This window comes from Phacochoerus africanus, chromosome 2 (genome assembly GCF_016906955.1).
Source record: "Phacochoerus africanus isolate WHEZ1 chromosome 2, ROS_Pafr_v1, whole genome shotgun sequence".
NCBI classification, from domain to species: domain Eukaryota; kingdom Metazoa; phylum Chordata; class Mammalia; order Artiodactyla; family Suidae; genus Phacochoerus; species Phacochoerus africanus.
In genome coordinates, this window is record NC_062545.1 from 195,702,587 (window position 1) to 195,721,933 (window position 19,347).

Here is a 19,347-nt window from a genome sequence, read left to right on the forward strand (position 1 = left end):
GTCTTCCAACTTCGTTCTTTTTCAAAACTGTTGGGTGTTCCAGGTTCTTTGCACTTCCATATGAACTTTAGAAATGATTAGTCAATTTCTACCCGAAAGAAAATCCTCACAGTTTTAACTGGGAATACAATCAATCTGTAAATCAATTTAAGGAAAATTAACATCTTAACAGTATATAGTTTTCTGAGCCATGAACTCTATTTATTTAGTTCTTAAATTTGTTTTAGCAATGTTTTATAGTGTACAGTGTACAGATCTTTTGAATCTTTTGTTAGGCTTATCCCTGAGTATTCCATTTTTTTCACACTATTATAAATTGTATTTTGAAAAATCTTAGTTCCTAATGGTTTGTTGCAGTCTATAGAAAATGTAATTATTTTATCTATTGATTTTGCCTCCTGGACGTTTGGTAAACTCAATTAATAGTTCTTGTACCGTGTGTGTGTGCGCACGTGTGCATGTGTCTGTAGATTCCATCAGAATTCCTACATAGATAATCATATCATCTGCAAATAAAGAGTTTTACATCTGTCTTACCATCTGGATGTCTCTATCTTATTTATCGTCTTGCCTCTTTGCTTGACTAGCATCTCCAATTCAATGCTGCACAGAAGTGCTCAGAGTGTTGTTCTAGTCTTGCTTCTGATTTTAGTGGGGAAGGTCAATCTTTCACCATTAGGTATGATGCTACCTAATGGTTTTCATACCTGTGACTTATTGAAGAAGTTCCTTTCAATTTATAATTTATTGAATATTTATCAGGAAACAATGCTGAATGTTTTCTCATACAAAAATTTTCCCATGTCTATTATAATACTAATACGTTGTTGACTTTTTTAAGTTTTATTTTTAACATAAATGATAGGCAATGATTTATGCATGTCACACCAATCTTGCATTCCTGGAATAAACCCTAACTGGTCTTGATGCTTTTATAACTGTTCATATCAATTTTTCTAAAATTGGGTTAAGGATATTTGCATCTCTATTTACAAGAGATATTGGCCAATAGTTTTCTTGTAATGTCTTTAACTGCTTTTAATAGCAGGGTAATACTGGTCTCAGAGAATAAGTTGAAAAGTATTCCCTCTTCTTTAATGTTCTAGAATAGTTTGTGTGAAACCACTAATATTTATTCTTTCAATGTTTGGTGTAATTCACCAAGCCTGAAGCAGCCTGAACCTGGGCTTTCCTTTGTGGGGATGATTCTAACTATGAATTCGAATCTTTTAATAAATACAGGGTTATATAGATTATATCTTCTTGAATGAGCTTTGGTAGTTTCTGTCAAATAATTTTCTTTTTTTTTTTTTTTTGGCTTTGTAGGGCCGTACCTAAAGCACATGGAGGTTCCCAGGTTAGGGGTCAAACTGGAGCTACAGCTGCAGGCCTACGCCAGAGCCACAGCAACGCCAGATCTGAGCAGCATCTGCAACCTACACCACAGCTCACAGCAACACCGGATCTTTAACCCACTGAGTGAGGCCAGGGATCGAATCCACAACTTCATGGTTCCTAGTGGTTTCCACTGTGCCATGATGGGAACTCCATGTCTGTCAAATGATTTTCCATCTTACTTAAGTTGTCAAATTCATTGCCATAAAGTTTTTAATAATATTCCCTCATTATCTTTTTTGCATATATTGAACTTATGGCAAATTTATCTCTCATTACTGATAATGGTAACTTGTGTCTTCTTTCACTTTTTTACTAATCAGTCAGCAGAGGAATTTTATCGATCTTATTAATAGTCTTAAAGAATAAGCTTTTGATTAAATTGATTTTTCTCTACTGTTTTTTTGGGTTTTGTTTGTTTGTGTTTGTTTTTGTTTTTGTTTTTGTTGCTATTTCCCTGATTTCTATTCTGGTCTTTCATAGTTACTCTCTTTCACTTACTTTCAGTTTTGATCTTATTTTCCCACCTTTTAAAGATGGACTCTGAGGCCATTAATTGGATACATTTCTACCTTTCCTCTTTTCTGATATATGCCTATGGTTAAATTTCTTCCAAGAAGGTAGTATCCTTTAGATTTTAATATGCTGTATTTCATTTTAATTTGGATCAAATATTTTCTATTTTTCATTTTTTAGCTTCTTCCTTAACCCGCGTTTCTTTAGAATTTCCAAAATTCGGAGCTCTTCAAAAGACTTTTCTCTCATTGATTTCTAATTTAATTTCACTGTTGTCAGGGACATACTTTATATGACTTATAATCTTATTGGTGTTTAATGGCCCATAATATTGTCTATCATTGTAAATATTCCATGTGCATTGGAAAAGAATGTATATTCTGCTGTTGGTAGGTAAATCATTCTATAAATATTCATTAGGTCACATTGGTTCACAGTGATACTCAAATTTTTTATATTCTTACTGAGTTTTCTGTCTTTTTATTCTATCAACAATTGAGAGAAGGTTATCAAAAATCTCCACCAAAAATCATGGGTATGTCTATTTTTCCCTTCAGTTATATCAGTTTTTACTTCATTTATTTTAAAGCTCTGTCATATGGTCATAAACACTTAAGGTTTTTAATTCCTCTCAATAAACTGACCCTTTATCATTATGAAATAACCTTTATCCCTGGTAATATTTTTTAAGTTTTATTGAAGTATAGTTAATTTATAAGGCTGTGATAATTTCTGCTGTACAACAAAGTAACCCAGTCATATATATAAACATATCCATTCTCTCTCCCATTCTTTTCCCACATAGATTATCAGAGAATACTGGGTAGAGCTCTCTGTGCTATAGAGCAGGTCCTGTGGCCAACCATTCCATACACCACAGTGTGCATACACCAATCCAAAATCCCCAGTCCATCCTTCCCCCTTCACATCATCCCCTTCGGTAAGCATAAATTTTTCAAAGTCTGCCAGTATGTTCTATTCACCAAGTTCATTTGTATCCCTTTTTTTTAGGTTCCACATATAAACAGTATCATATGATGTTTATCTTTCACTGTTTGACTAACTTCACTCAGTATGAAAATTTCTAGGCCCATCCATGTTGCTACAAATGGCATTATTTTATTATTTTTATGGCTGAATAATATTCCACTGCATATATGCACCACATCTTCGTTATCCATTTCTCTGTTGATGGATATTTAAACATAAGAGTTTGTATCTACTAATCCCAACTCCCAGTCTATGTCATTCTCTCTCCCTCTCCCTCTTGGCAACCACAAGTCTGTTCTCTATGCCTGTGAGTCTATTTCTATTTTGAAGACAGGTACATTTGTGGCATGTTTTAGTATATACTTTTTGCTTATCACTGTCTTTCAAGTGTTATTATCCCATTTCATGTACAAGATCATTATTATCAGACATCCATTTATCCCAACCTAACCTGTGTATTTTAACTTTATTTGGTATATCAACTCCAGACTACATTGTGATTGTAGACAGAAGACAGAAGAACTTAACCATGTTTTAAAGAGGTTAAAATAACAAATTGAAAATCAAATATATTGACTCACATAGTTACTATTTCCAGTGCTATTAAGGTTTTTGAGTAAATACATCTTCCCACCAGGTACTATTTTCTTTCAGCATGAGGTTTTCTTTTAACACTTCTTGTCATGAGAGTCACTATTAATTCTTAACCTTTTTTTACGATTGAAAAGTCTTTATTTCAGCTGCATTTTTGAAAGATATTTTAACGGCATACAAAATTTCATACTTTAAAGATGCTTCTCCACTGTTTTTTCAGTTGCATTGTTTCCAAAGAGAAATCAGTTACATCTTTATCTTTGTTCCTATGTGCATAATATGTCTCCTTTTTTCTGACTGCTTTTAAGACTTTTTTCTTTATTACTAGTTTTGAGCAACTTGATTATAATTTGTCTTAGAGTATTTTTCTTCTCTTGTATTATACTGAGTTTCTTTTGCTTATGTTTTATTGAATCTCTTACTTTGGTTTTGGGGGTTTGTTTTTGGGGTTTGTCTCTTTTTTTGCCTTTTCTAGGGCTGCAGCCATGGCATATGGAGCTTCCCAGGCTAGAGGTCCAATTAGAGATGTAGCCATGGGCCTACGCCAGAGCCACAGCAATGCCAGATCTGAATCATGTCTGTGACCTATACCACAGCTCCTGGAAACACCAGATCCTTAACCCGCTGAGCAAGGCCAGGGATCAAACCCACATCCTCATGGTTCCTAGTCTGATTCGTTAACCACTGAGCCACGACGGGAACTCTGAATCTCTGACTTGGTAGTTTTCATGATACTTAGACAATTTAAGCCATGATTCCTTCAAATATTTTTTCTGTCCCCACATTTTCCTCCTTTCTCCAAAGACTCCAATTGTATGTATATTAAGATGCTTGAAAGTGTCCCATGATTCACTGATCCTCTTTTATTTCTAATTCTCTTTTTTTCTCTGTGCATCATTTTGGAAACTTTCTTTTGTTATGTATTCAAGTTCACTTATCTTTTCTTCTGCCATGCCCAATGTGCCTTAATGCAATCCAGTGTATTTACCTCTTGCACACTGTAGCTTTTCTCTCTAGAAGCTCAATCTGGGTCTTTTTTTTATATCTTTTATTTAACTTCTTAAACATGTGGAATATAATTAGAATAAATTTTTAATGCTCTTGCCAGATAATTCTAACATTTATCTCAGTTCTAGACTGTCTGATTTAATGATTTACCTCCTCACCATGGGTAGTATTTTCCTGTTTCTTTGCATGCCTGATAACTTTTTATTGGATTCTAGACATTGTGACCTTTACTTTGTTGAATGCTGATTATTTTTGTATCCTGATAAATATTCTGAAGGTTTCTCCTGAGGTGCAGTTAGGTTTATTGGAAACAGCTTTATCCTTTCAGGTCTTATCTTCAAATTTGATAAGTAAGGCCCAAGCAGAGTTGAGTTTAGAACTAATTTTTCCTCACTAATGAGGTAAGACCCTTCTGTGTACTCTGCCCAGTGCCCCATAAATCCTGACGTTCTCCAGTCTGCCTTGTAAAACCGAGTATTATTTCCCACCCTGCTTGAGCTTCAGGCGCTGTTTCCTCCATTCCCTTCAGGCAGCCTTTCCTTGGCATTGGGCAGTTTCCTAACAAGTATACAATGGTCAATATCCAGCTGAATCCTTAAAGGAGAAACTTTGAAGATCTCCAGAGTTCTCTTTTTTTTATGCAGATCTCTTCCTTCCCAGCATTCTGTCCTATGATTCTAGGCACCTTGGTCTCTCCAGACTTCCAGACCTATATCCTCAACTCTCTCCTCAACTCAGGCTACCTACCAGGCTGTACCTGGGGCCACCCTCCCTGCACTGCAAACCAGAAACTCGATTAAGACATTAACTGGATAGTTTAAAGTTCATCTTTCAGGGATCACTGTCCTTCATTGCCTGATGTCTAGTACCTTTTAAAACACTTTAAAAACATATTTTATCTGTAATTTTGTTTCAAGTCAGAAGATAAATCTGATCCCAGTTATTCCATCTTGGCCTGAAAAAGAAGATGTGTGCATATCTTTTACAGAGTTAGATCATTCTGAATTTTAAGCCTTATTTTTTCTACTCCATATTTTATCATAGGCTATTACCACTGGCAAGTATCATTCCTAATATATTTTTGTATGTTGCTATATAATAATGTATAAACATATCACCTTTACTATGCATCCCATGTTATCAGACTGTTTTCTGGTTATAAGTCAAATTATAAAAAATATCATAATTGTTAATTTTGTGTAAAAATCTTCATCCACTTTTCTCAATGATTCTTTTGGACAGATTTCAAGAAGTAAAAAAATTAGGTTAAAGAATTAGAACTTAAAAAATACTTTATATATGTCATCCAATTATTTCACGAAGGTTTTATCTATCTATACTCCTGGCAGCATACAGGAGTGCCCATCTTATTAAATCCTCCCCCAAAATATTGTCAGAATCTTTGCTACCTGGTCTGTGAAACTGGTATCTTGATCTAAACTGTGTTTCCATGATTATTGGTAAAGTGAATATTTTCATGAGATTATTGGTTTTTCTATTTCCTCTCTGTGAATTATGTATTCAGTCTTTTATTGACTGTTAAGATATTAAAGTGTTCCAAATCAGTTCTGGTGAGTTTCCTGCCCTTATTCTCCTCCAATATATTCCAGCCATATATGAACACACTATTTTTTTTCTTGCTTTTCTTGTCTTTCCACTTGCTTCTTTCTCAGCCTGAAAGGTTCTTTTATAACCTTAACATCTTCAAAAATCCTTTGCTATTTCAAACAAAAAGCTGCCTTTTTAGTGAATTCCTCCTTGCCAATTACTGGGTAGACCAAGATTCTCCTTCTTCAAAGATCCTGCCATTATGGTATTTATCTTATGGTTTATACGTCAGTATATTTATGGATCTGTTAGATCCTAGGGAAGCAAGGACTACATAGCTTCATCTAAAAGCTCACACATCTAGGCTGATAATAAATGTCCACATACACTTAATGAATGGATAAGTGATTAAAAGAGTGCAATTCAGACAAACTAAAACAATAGCATTCATTCACTCAGCTGGCATCTATTAAATACTTACTATGTACCACATGAAATAAATTCAAACTTTATTTATAATGATTCACTTGTTTTAAATGGCAGACCATTGTTTTCTAGTCATTTTCCTCATTGGTTCTTTTGCACATAATCAATTATCACATGCTATCTAATATTAAAACTGCCCTATAATTGAACTTAGAAAGCCTCCAATCTGTTTCCACCCTGCAATCTCTGTCTAAATTCTTTAAGGAAGCTGGCTCTAGATGGCTATCCATCTGCTTAATGGCTTCCCTTTGACCCTTTCCTTTCCAACAAATTGAGTTGGCTTGTCTCTGCTAAATAAGTATATTCCCATCGCAGAAGATACTCACAGCCCCATAGGAAAAGCAGAGTGTATCTCCTTCATGCACAAGCTTTATAATTCGTGATATCTGAGTGAGAATCAACCCTTGAAGAATTTGGTGATGACCTATTACAAACATCTCTTCCTTCACAGCAAGGGGGAAGGTCATAAAAGTCTTTCTAATAAGGGCCTTTCTGTACCTACCTCTGGTTCTTCAAATCCCCTCACCCACATACTTGCGGGCAGTTACAGTACTGTGAGGAGGGCATGATTTACAGGAAGACGCAAACGTCTTTGCAAAAGCTCTTTACTGAGTCAGGCTGTGCTAGAAGATTAACTTCTACATGCCCCACTTCCCGGGAAAGTGAAAGTGAAAGCCTGCCTCCAGTCTACGAAGGGAAAATGAAGGCAGATCCATGAAGAGATATGGGCAGAACAGGCCTCAGCAGATGAAGATGGGAATGGAGTTTCTGTGGAGAACCCTCCCCAGGGCAAAGGGGGCAGATCAGCCCGTCCCAGGGTGTGCAGGCCCAGGAAGTTTCCTTGTTTTGTTTTGGAGCCTCTTCCTATTCAAACAATTCAATGCACACAACATCAGCATGTCAACAACATTCCGTCTGCCCCATCTTATGGCATGCAAAGAACAAAACACTGCTCCAGATAGGAGTGATGATCTTGCCAGATATTCCCCTCTGAGTGAAGGACTGACCATGGAATCTAAGGACAACCCCATACACATGGGTTCCAGAACTTCTCCTCCTCAAGGTATCCAGTCCACCTCCCTAAGATGTCAGGTCATCAGAGAGTACTCCAGAGGAAGATAAACAGACTAGGAACCCTGCAGATGGCACTGCCAACGCAAGCCCAGCTCAGATCCAGAAGAGTATGTAACATGTCCAGGAAGGATCTCCAAAGTCCTGGGCCTCCTAAGTCCTTGGGGCCCACAACAGTGGTCGTTCTGGCACAACTCCAAGGGCATTTCTGGACAAAGGCATGATGAGGATGTTTCCACAGAACAGGAAGTCAGTGTATTTCACACCCCCAACACCAGTCAGAAGGTTCCTCCCACACTGCATTGTTGTTGCCATAGACTGTCACCAACCTGAAGACATGTCTGCCTTCTATTCTTTTCAAACACCCATAACTAGCACCAAAACAGATGCTTAGAATGTTGTCAACTAAATGTTAAAAGTCCTAGTTCAGGGCAAGTTTGATTTTCATTATACAATAGAGCATCTTAGAGAAATGAATAGTGTCTTAAAATTAAGATAGAAGGCTTTGTTCAACACTTCTGGGTTTCAGTCACCACATCTTAAAATGAAGGACCTGGACCAGCAGATCCTTAAAGACTTTCCAAATTTAGATGCTATGACTTGAATATCCAAGACTGGCCCTAATCAGGGAGAGATCACTGGCTTCCCAAAAAGATGAGAAGGATTTAAACCAACAAACCTAGTCGCCAAGATTTAATACATGTAGGAAACTATTCATTCCACCATCAGCTACAGGCTTAGAGTCAGATGGCAGACGCACTAATCACTCTGTCAGAGAGTTGTGTCTGCCTTGTACACTCCCAGTAGAAGCACTTGTGGGGAGGGGGTGGAATTTTTTTGCTCCTGTTCCAAGGTATTTGAGGCACACAACTTCTGAAACACCAGTGTGAGCCCATGCTCTGAAGACCACAGAGTCTAATTATATTAAACAACAAAAGTCACAAAGTCATTAATTGGGGGGAGGGTAAGGGAAAATGAATGCCCAGGGAGAAGTTCAGTATCTATTTTGAGAAATAGGAAAATTTGCTTCTTTGTCTCAGTGATAAAGTAGCTGAGTCACCCTATCGCTCATGGTCTCAGGGAACCCATTAGCTTTGGTTGAGTCTCCACTCATCCATCAGCTGTTATGATCAGATAAAGCGGTGGTATGATGGTTGGAGAAAGCCCAGAAGGTCTGGCTCTGAAAAAATATAGGAATTTTAAGGGAAGGAAAGGAGGAGCAGGACATTTTTTAGAGCTCATAAGTTGAAGATGAAATCACTGTAAAGAGCTGCCAATGAAGCAATGCCTAGTAATCCTGCACTCAGGCAAAGCTCAGATGCCAGACATGCCCTGAGATCTGGGCTTTGAAAGGAGAAGATCACTTCAAACTATTCTAAGCACAGACAACAAGAGACTAAGCTGAAGAATTTGCTTATGAGGCTTGCTAAAGACCCAACACATCCATCTTCTCCTCTTGCCAAAGTGTCTGAGCCCAGGTGAAGCACAAAGGCCATGGCCCCATGGCCCCCAAAGCTCCTGACCCTGCAGAGTATAAATCACAGCAGGAAAAATCTGCTGCAAGACCAAGAGGACATTCACAGGGTTGGATATGGGAGATACTATTGTGTGTGAGGGTTAGACCAGAAGGGTCCTGAATAGCACATTTCCTGGCCTCCTGTCTTCTTGGGAGATCTCCAGCGAAATTGCAAGTAAGGATGAAGGAACTGTCTCAGCCCGTGGATGAGCTTTCGGATTCCATTTCTCAAGGATGGTGCAATGATCAGGGAATACAATAGAGCATGAGGACCAAAGTCTGTTAGGAAGACTCAGCCTATTCCTGACTGACTCTGATGTCTGTGAGGCAAAAGAACAGAGTTTAAAATCCTGGGAGATAAACCAATGATAACAGCTGATAATTCAGCTTCAGGAGTTAGGTTAACAATTACCACGTGAAAATATGGCCATGCTTTGGAAACAGTCACGTGGACAGACAGTGGAAACTGCCATTTTTACCCAAAACCTTTAGGTCCACCCTAGAAATGAGGAGACAGAGGTACAGAAGGTGTGGGGGCATGGAACAAACATGAGCTCCTCTAGGGTCACAAGATGAGTCAGTCACAGACAAGCAATCCATCTTTGCCTCAATAAATTTTCCTACTTAGTGAATTTGGAAAGCTGAAAGACAGCTTTGGTAGACATAAACAAATTTGTTCACAGTAGAACGATCTAGCAAGAGCTATCTGACCCTGGCCCTGTGTCATTTCTCCCTCCCCCATTCTATAAAAAGCTCCCCCATAAATTCTAAAGCCCCATAAATTGTAGCTGAAGGGATTATCAAACCCAATACTAGAAGCATGGCTCTATCTCAAATAGTAAGCAAAGTCTGAACGTGAATGCTGTCCTTACATCCCCTCAAAGTCAGATCCTTCTCTTCTGCTAATTTCAGTCAAGTTCTCCTGCTTCCCCACCCCAGTGAGTGCGCCTCTGTTCTTCCTGTTCATGCTGATGGTTGTGGCCTCTCATTCTCTTAGCATGAGTTCTCTTCCAGAAGGCCCCTCAGTCCCTCTCACAACAGAGATCTTGGCAGGCCCGCTGCATCATTTCCCAGACAGGTTTAGACATGATAGAACCTCTAATGTGGAATCAACTGGGGACCAAAGAAGAGTAAGATAATAAATAGAACATGCCTATTATAGCACACTCTCAGTAACTGTTTATTCATCGTTATTCACAAAATATATATTTTTTAATTTAAGAATTTCTTTTGAATTGAATTAAGAGCCCACCATGGTCCAGGCACTTGGATAGAGCCAATGAAGAAAAGCAAGATAAACACAATTTGATTTCTACCTTTAGGAGGTTTAGAATTTAGAGGGGAGAGAAGACACATAGGCCAACATAGGACAGAATCAAATCTGATCTATGTTAGAGGAAAATATGAGCAAAGTGCTAGAGGAGGGGAAGTGCCTTCTATCTACTTAGGTGGAGCATGTACCATAAAGTGGGGCTTGAAGGACAGGGGGAGCCTCTACCATTCAATAAGACATAGATGCCCTTCCAGAATGAGGGAAGCACATGAAGAAATATATGGAACAGGATAGGGCATCCCTTGTGCACAGAGAGCTGGCTCAAGAGAGAGGTGAGAGAAGGAGTAAAAGGCAAGGATGGAGATGGAGATTGCTTTGAAATCAGGGAGGACCAGTTGGAGGGTTATAGGAGCTATTTGGGTCCAACAAAAACTGCTCAGGCAAAAGCAATGGTTATAGGGGAACAGATACAAGTCAACACCCATCTATGGGAGTAAATGGTGCCAGCCTGGTGGGTGTTTAGGAAGTGAGGAAGACCTGGAAGAGCTACCTCCCCTGGAGTGAGGGCTGGCCCAAGGCCACAGAGGATGAGTGAAATTGCCCCCTGCTGCCCCTTCCCTCTAGAAGGTGTGTGGTATGTGCCTCTGTCATAAATCTCACCCTGAGTACTCTCTGGAGACAGGGTTTTATTGGAGGACAGCTGCATAACTAATTTTAGGTTTGTGCTAGAGAAACAGAGCAGGTTTCATCTCCAGGGCAGGGAGGAGTCATAGTGACACATCTCTGGGCATCTGCTCCTACAAAGGCTTCCCAGAATAGCTCTCCCAGAGCCTGCTAGCATTTGGAGGATGAGATTCAGTAGGGCTATTCATGTCTGTTGACATCTTACTTCATCCCCATCCTGAAAGACACCTGCAAACCCACAGGTTATGGCTTCCAACTGGAGTTGAGTAAACCCACTGGGTTTCCTGGAGTATGTCTTAGTTACTGCTGGGGAGAAGGAGATCATGGAAGAAGGTGAGCAGTGGCAGAAAACTTCCATATGCACGTTCTCCTCTAGCTCTGCTGACTGATCTGAAGCAGGCAGCCAAGGATCCAAGAGCATTTACATTCATCATGACAAATAATATTGCAGCACATCAAAGCTTCTGTTGGGTGTCAAGGCCCCTTCAAGGAGATTGAACTCAAAGCCTCTGGCCAAGAATTACCAGACCTCTAATGCCCCCTCCCCTGTCTTGAGCAACCTGCCCTACTCCTTTCTGCCCCCTACTAGGAAAAGTACATGGTCCAGCCCTCACTGTGCTTCTATAGGGCCCTTATACACCCCCAACCAACCACCAAGTGTATAGTAAGAACCCTCTTTCCCCAACCAATCAGCAGGTCAGCAGGTGTATCCTGAGACCTCTTCTCTCCCTGGGCTATAAAAACAGACATGACCACGCACTTGTGATCAGACCTCTCTGATCATCAGGAAATTATCCTGCTGTGCTTGCAGCATCTCTTATCTTATTCAACTCTACTTTCTCTTTACCTTGTCATGCTCAATAAACTCTTCTTTTCACCCTGATTAAGAGTCCAGAAATTCTTCTTCTGACCTGCATGCACAGATCATGACAGCTTCCAAGATTTTTGTACATTCTCTCTCTTTCTTTCTTTCTTTATGGCCGCACCCATGGCATATGGAAGTTCCCAGACCAGGGATTCAATCTGAGCCGCAGCTGAGACCTACACAGCAGCTGGGGCAACAACAGATCATTTAACCTAATGCCTTGAGCTTGGGATGGAACCTGCACTTCTGCAGCAACCCAAGCCACTGCAGTCATATTCTTTTTGTTTGTCTTTTTTTTTTTTTTTTTTTTTGCTTTTTGAGCCATAACCATGGTATATGGAAGTTCCCAGGCTAGGGATTTAATCAGAGCTGCAGCAGCTGGCCTACTCCACAGTCACAGCAGCTCGGGATCTGAGCGGCACCTGCAGCCTACACTGCATCTCACGGCAACTCCAGATCCTTAACCCACTGATCAAGACCAGAGATCAAACCCACATCCTCATGTTCAGGTTCATTACTACTGAGTCAAAATGGGAAGCGGAGACACCCTGCAGTCATATTCTTAACCCACTGTGCCACAGCAGGAACTCCACACATTATTTCTTAATGCCCACAACACACCTAAGAGGTAGGACTTGATATTCACACTTTCAGAAATGTGACAGTTATGAAAGGATAAATGACTCGTCAGGGAATCAGACCCACCAAGACAATGCAGGTCTTCTGATTCTATCACCCTTGTTCTTGTCCTGATACTGGCAGTTAGGGGGCAAGATAGAAAACGAGGCAGCTTTGGGAGAAATTCAGAAGCAGAGGGAACAGACATTTATGTAGCCTTTGAGAGGAAATAACCATTTGATGGAGGAGAAAGACCCCCACCATAATTAAGCAAAATGGTCCATGAGTATGTGCATTTGGATAGCAACAGAAATTTAAACAAACTTTAACAGCTTATGATTGTCTTACATATGGTGGTTTAGAAATAAAAGGCTGGAAATAGACTGTGTAAGATACTCCAGTGGTGGTTTAAGAGCAAAGGCTCATACATCAGGCAGGGTTTAAATTCCAGCTCTTTCACTTAAATCCCAGCATGTTTCTTAACTTCCTTCAGCTTCCTTATTTTTTTCCCCTGTAAAACTGAGGACAGTAATAGCACCTGCCTCACAGAGGAGTGGAGAGAATTGAATGAGATAATGCATGCTAAGAGCTTAGCACAGGCAGAGCACATAATAAATGCCATGGAAGTGACAGCACTATTGAAATAGTTAGTGGAAAAGACTCTCCTCTGTGGAGGTTTGGTTTTAATTTGTCATTTGGGTCAAGAAGGGGAATCGTCTTGACTAACTTTTACGGAACAGACTAGACAGGCAGAAATATGACCGAGGTCCCTGAAAGGTCATTTTGTCATTGGAAATATCCATTCCTGTTGATCTCTGGTGTGAATTTCCCATTTTCCCACAGCACCTTGATCAGGCCTGTGCCTGAATTCTGCTAGCTTTGCAGGAGAAAAAGAGAAGTAGAGATGGCAACCAGAATGAGTCTCTGAGAAGGAGGCTTCTGTGCTTTGTTGCTCACTGAACAAAGCTACAGAAAACTCCAGAAGGGAAGGGCCTAGTGCTTAGTGCTGAGGTGAGCTGGGAAGGGGTTGCCTAGAGAAACTCGTCAAACTGCACAGTACCCGGATGAGTACTGAGTGAGACCAGTACATGGATGGGCCAAGGAGACACTGCTAGACTTTCACACAATGTAGGGGAAGCAATCAGATGCTCCTGAGCTGCCAAAGAGACACATGGAAACAGCCTCAGTTTAGGAGAGGCCTTGTGAGTAAGGCAAAAAGATACAGTTCCTGGATTGTTGACCACAGGACACATTAAGAATGCAGATGTCAGCAGCAAAGGCCTTTATACCATGATAAAAAACCAGAAATGTCTGAGTCAAATGTATTCAAATAGAAAAATGGAAGTTTAAGAGGGAAATAAAGCATAATTACAGAAAAATCAGGAAAGTTGATGTTTTTGTCACCAAACTTTTGTGACTCTGAACTTTCGTACTTCCTAGATGAAGATCCCTTGATGGAATTTATTTGAATCCCATCTTGCAATGCATTTGCACTTCAGAGAAGAGATTTCTCAAATGAGGTTCAGGGAACACTAACTTCCCAAATGGTGGTCTCCCCCACCCAAAAAAAAAAAGCGTTCCCTACCCAAATACATGTTGGAAAACTACATGCTAGATACCTGACTTGAATATTCTGAACATGTGTTGGCTTTACCAAGGCCCTGAGAAATCTTACAGTAAAGAAATATACCTAACTTTGTTTAACCAAGGACTTCTCAGTATGTCTGACGAGGAGTTTTTTACTGAGGTATAATGTTTTTTACTCTAGGAAATGCTGTTGTAGGGAGCTGCAGGTGAGAATGGATGATAATGGCATTACTGGGGTGACCCAAGAGAAAAATAAGCAGGTGGAACGTGAGCCTAAGATTGATGCTGGGATGTGGGAAATATCATGGCCAGGCATGGAAATGCTACTTTGCCAAACGACCACATATATCTTGGAAATTGGCTGAATTTTTTCTAATATTCTTTCAGGGTCCTCACTGAGTGACTCCCATAAATGATGGATCTTAATGGTTCCAAAAATCTCTAAAGCCTTCACATCTAACCATCTCCCTTTTTAAGGTTGTGATTCACTCCACTCTAGCAGGCAGGGCCAGGGAGAATGGGCTGAGTTTCACTTTTCAATTGTAAAAATACATCTCAAAACCAGCGTGCAACCAGAATTTCATATCAGAAATTTAGCTAGCTGACTCTTCAGAGACCGTGAGAGCATCGCCTTTCTCTGTAATTTCTAAACTTTCTTTTAAGGATGGTAATCACTATGGCAGAATCACTATGATGAAAAGAGATACCCAAAGGCTTCAGGCCAAAAACAAGGGCTTTGGGGTCAACCAGATCGGAAATCAAATCCCACCTCTGCCTTTTCCTAACACTGTGACCTTGGATAAGACCCCCTCCACATTTTAGTATCCTCACCTGAAAATGAGGAAGCTATTATATCCACTAAGGGCTGTTATGGAGATAAGAAGAAATGATGCCTAGGTGGGGAGGGATGCAGGTTGAGAAAAGATAAAGTCATTGTACCATATCTACAAGGGGGGCGGGCATGTCATTGCTAAGTGAACTGGAAGTACCAGAAGAATATCTATGAAACCATTCCCATCTCTGTATGCGACAAAAAAAGTGCAAAAGTACTAAAGTACTTGATACCTGATTACTTGGGTGTGCTTCTGGGTGTAAGGGGTGATGACCTTGAGAAGCAGTTCCATTGCTCCATTAATTCCTAGCATGGCTCCTGTGGTGACTGAGAAAGAAAAAGCACAGTAGTTATTGACCCAACTGAACCAAGTGTAATTTTCAGCATTATAGAATGAGCCTAAACAACAGGGTAGGTCCATCATCTTCCTTGTCAAGGGCAGCTTAAAAGCAGAAAAAGTCTATGGTCTTTCATCCCTGGCTTGGAAGTAAATACACACATTGTCTTCTCACACCATCTTCTTCTCAAAGAGGGCCCAAGCTGCAAAATTATACTTTTCATTTTTGGATGGCCCATTGCCCTATTCCACTTATTTTAATCAGAAGAGTCAAGTCGATTGCTGAGCAGATTTTCCTGTAAGGAAATCTTTGGTTTTCCAGCAATGAATTTCAATTCAAACTGTTTCACTCACCACCAACTTTTCATATGATACAAACATGTGTGTACACAGAGATACACACACACACACACAGAGGCACATGCACACTGCATCTTAAAACCACTTTTTTAGGCATATCTTCCTATTTGGAGACCTCGCAACGAAAAAAAAACCATAAGTGGGTGGGTTAAGGTCCAATACAACTTGGACTGACTCCTTTAAAACTTTAAGGAGCTGGCGTTCCCATTATGGCACAGTGGAAACAAATCCGACTAGGAACCATGAGGTTTCCAGTTTGATCCCTGGCCTCACTCAGTGGGTTAAAGATCCGGCATTGCTGTGAGCTGTGGTGTAGGTTGCAGACACTGGGTCAGGATCTGGCATTGCTGTGGCTCTGGTGTAGGCCGGCAGCAACAGCTCCAATTAGACCCCTAGCCTGAGAGCCTCCATATGCTGTAGATGTGGCCCTAAAAAGACAAAAAAGACAAAATAAATAAATAAAATAAAATAAAACTTTAAGGGGCAGCCTCATAAAGAAGTTAGTGCTCTTTCTGTCCACCCTGGCTCCTAGCTCCCCTACTTTTGCACTTGGATCTCCTATCACTGAGGTTAAGAACAGACTATGCCACTATCCATTAGAATGGCAAAGGAAGAATCATTTGGTCCTGCTCAGGGGTAACTATCAGAAATGTCTGCTTTTTTGATCAGTTGGATGATAATAAAAACACAGCGATAGTTCTGAATGACAGAAAGAGACTCTAGGGAGTATTGGGCAAGCATTTTGGATCCCAGACCTCTGGATGTCACTCTCACCTCCAGTGATGCCCTAGCCTCTCTGCATTATCCCTAGGACCCCACTCTGCTCTGCTCTTTAGGAAGAGCTCTGGTTATGTCAAAAAAGAAGAGGAGGCATCCACAGGATACACAATGGAATCACTTTGACAAGGGACAAAACACTCAAGGGGAGAAGGAAAGATTATCTTCCAGGGTGTGACTCTTCTTTATTTCTCTCACTGGACTGTTGTAAAACAGAGACCTAGAGATGCCTTTTGCTTTGGGCCAGCCTTGTTCCAGAAATATGAGTGGAAACAAGGGGGTTTTGGGTAAGCAAAGAGAGAAGTAAGGGAGGCTTATACTGGCTTGGAAGATAACTGTGAAACTGGAGTCTCTAATATAGTTCATCCCAGCACCAGTCATCAGAGAGGCTGAGGCTGATGCTTTAGCTGTCACAAGGAGTGTGTGTTCCCAGAACACCCTCTACGCATACATTTCTACTGATGCTGGTACAGGCGGTCATGGCCTAAGTCAAAATTCAGGAACTGGGCATCCTAGTCTTGCCCATCAATCTTCCCTTCACAGATATTCACTCAGTCCTTATTTCTAAATTGGGAAAACATAGTAAATTCCTGGCAAACAATTCTGCAAAATTCTAGTATTAAGTAGAGTTAAGGAAGAAATAGTTTTAAGAGCACAAATTCAAGCATGGACAATTTTGGACTTGAAATCAAGAGAGGATAACAATAAAACAAATCCTCCCTGAATTCTTCTATGCTGGATACCCACCCAAGGTTAGACCTCTGGCAGCTCACAAACATCCCTATTGGCCAGCAGAGAGCTGCTGGAGGCTTCATTGGCTGTCACAGATGCATTATGGTTCCAGCCAACTCCCTCTGTAGATAGGCACTGTTTAGAAAGCTTGCTGGAACATTCAACAGTGGCTAACAATTCACCAAAGAGACAGCAACCCATGGGCTTTGTGACTTCTATTTATCTCGCATCAGTAAAGTCAATGTATAGAGAGTGATTGCAGAGTTGTTAATATCATGTGAAACAGTTCATACAATAAAAATTGTCTTAGACTACTAGATGAATGGCCACCTCCTCAATCTCACAGACAAATCTTAGCATATTTTCAGAGCTCCCTCTTGAAGGAATTCTTGAAGATCTCTATAATCAAAGTCTATAATAAGGAAGGTAAGATATTCAGCTTAACTATTCTTTATGAAACCAAGATAAGATACTTCAAATCTTGTGCTGCTGGCAAGCCTCAAGTGACAAGCCTCAAATGGGGGTGATGCAATTTCTGGCTACTCATTAATGAGAGTTGTCCTTTACACAAAGCCACAGCTTCTCATGTCGAGTTTCCTTTATTAAAGATGGGTATATACAGATTCTTTCAGCCTCTCTCAAATCTTCTCTGATTGTCTGGTCAACATATATGAGTCTGAATAGAGAATCTGTTTGTGAACATGCATTCAAGGTTCTATCTCATTATTCCCTAGAAATACATGCTCATTAATGGAATGAATCAATGAAATATGTCCCTACTATTTTGGTAGTTCTGAGCATAATTATGGGAAAAGGTCACTTATTTATTCCCATATATGTGCTCTTCCTATTATTTCAAAGAGCTAAGGGGAAAGCATAGAGCAGAGGAGAAAAACTAACACTTATTGAGCAACTGCTATGTGACAAGCTTATCCATGAATATTAGCTTACTTATCCCATCACTAAGTCAATGAGCTTTTATTATAACTCTAATTTTACAAAGGAAGAAACTGAGTTTAAATAGGTTAAGTACCCACGTCATATGACTCCTAGGAAATGAAGTCAGAGTCAAACCCAAGTCTTCCCGGCTTTCGGCTCATGTTCCTTTCTCTAGAAAGCATTTAATCTAAGTAACTGCCACTTTCATTCTGCAAGAAAGGGGCTCAGATAGGAGAAATAAAAGTCTGTGTTCATTATAGCCGAAATAGGTGGTATAGAATCAAATCTATTAATAAAAACTATCTCCATATGAGAGTAGAAGAAACATGGGTTTTGCAGCTAGCAACTCAGCCCTCATGACTTATCTGTAGGAACTCGAGCAATTTTTTCTCTCTTCAAAGCTTCACTTTCCTTTTCTTTGCTGCAAGATGTTACATGTACATACAGGATGGTTCTGATAATCAGAAATAATCCAAAGCAGGAGATGGCAAATAACATCAACCCATGTGCCATGGCAGATCTAATTACCTTAAGGACTATGTTGAGAAGTATTGTGACATAAAATCTGGTAAAGGATGTTGTGACCCTGGGACACAGTGGAGAGATCTGTAATGTGAAGGGCACCCTTAACAGCTGTAACACATCACCCTGTGCCTTGAATAAAGCTTGCTCTCCCCTGTCATAGACCTTTCTCGCCTTGTGGTACTAATAGAGAGATGTGAATATTACCATCTCTAGCTCCAGGGAAAACAATATGAACCTCTAACTTCAGGAACAGCCTCAAGAATTTCCCATGGCCGAGGAGGCAATGAGGAAATAACTTCTCACCTCTACGGCCTTGAGAATATGAGGTCCTTCACAGTTTATTTATCTTTTGGGGATGACATGTGTCCTCCACTCATGCCCTCCTTCCATCCACACCCCTAAATGGTTTCCAGGTGTCCTGGCCCAGGTCTGGAAGCCAGCCCAGAGAGCCACAATGGAGGTACTTACCACTAGAAGTGAACACACGCAGAGCCCAGAGACAGTGCAGGAGGTTCTGGCTATGGGACAGGTTTTTCCTGGCCAGAATCAATGTCACATCAAGTGCTTCCAATTCCAGTGCCTTCTGTCCAAACTTTTTATCTATGAACACAAATCAATCCATCTTAGTTGTGTTTCACATGAATTATGAAGCTTGTGTGATACACAGGAGAGAGGAAGGCAAAGATGGTAGAGG

At 40.2% G+C, this 19,347-nt stretch overlaps 1 protein-coding gene across 1 annotated transcript in view; it reads right to left on the bottom strand.

The window, feature by feature from the left end:
• The window catches only part of AGBL1 (AGBL carboxypeptidase 1), a 794,103-nt gene that overhangs the window by 691,762 nt on the left and 82,994 nt on the right, over window positions 1–19,347 (bottom strand). The window contains exons 4-5 of the mRNA XM_047767507.1: window positions 19,122–19,253; window positions 15,217–15,310 (exon numbers count right to left, since the gene is read on the bottom strand). Coding sequence (XP_047623463.1) covers window positions 15,217–15,310; window positions 19,122–19,253 — 226 coding nt within the window. The remainder of the gene's footprint in view (window positions 1–15,216; window positions 15,311–19,121; window positions 19,254–19,347) is intronic.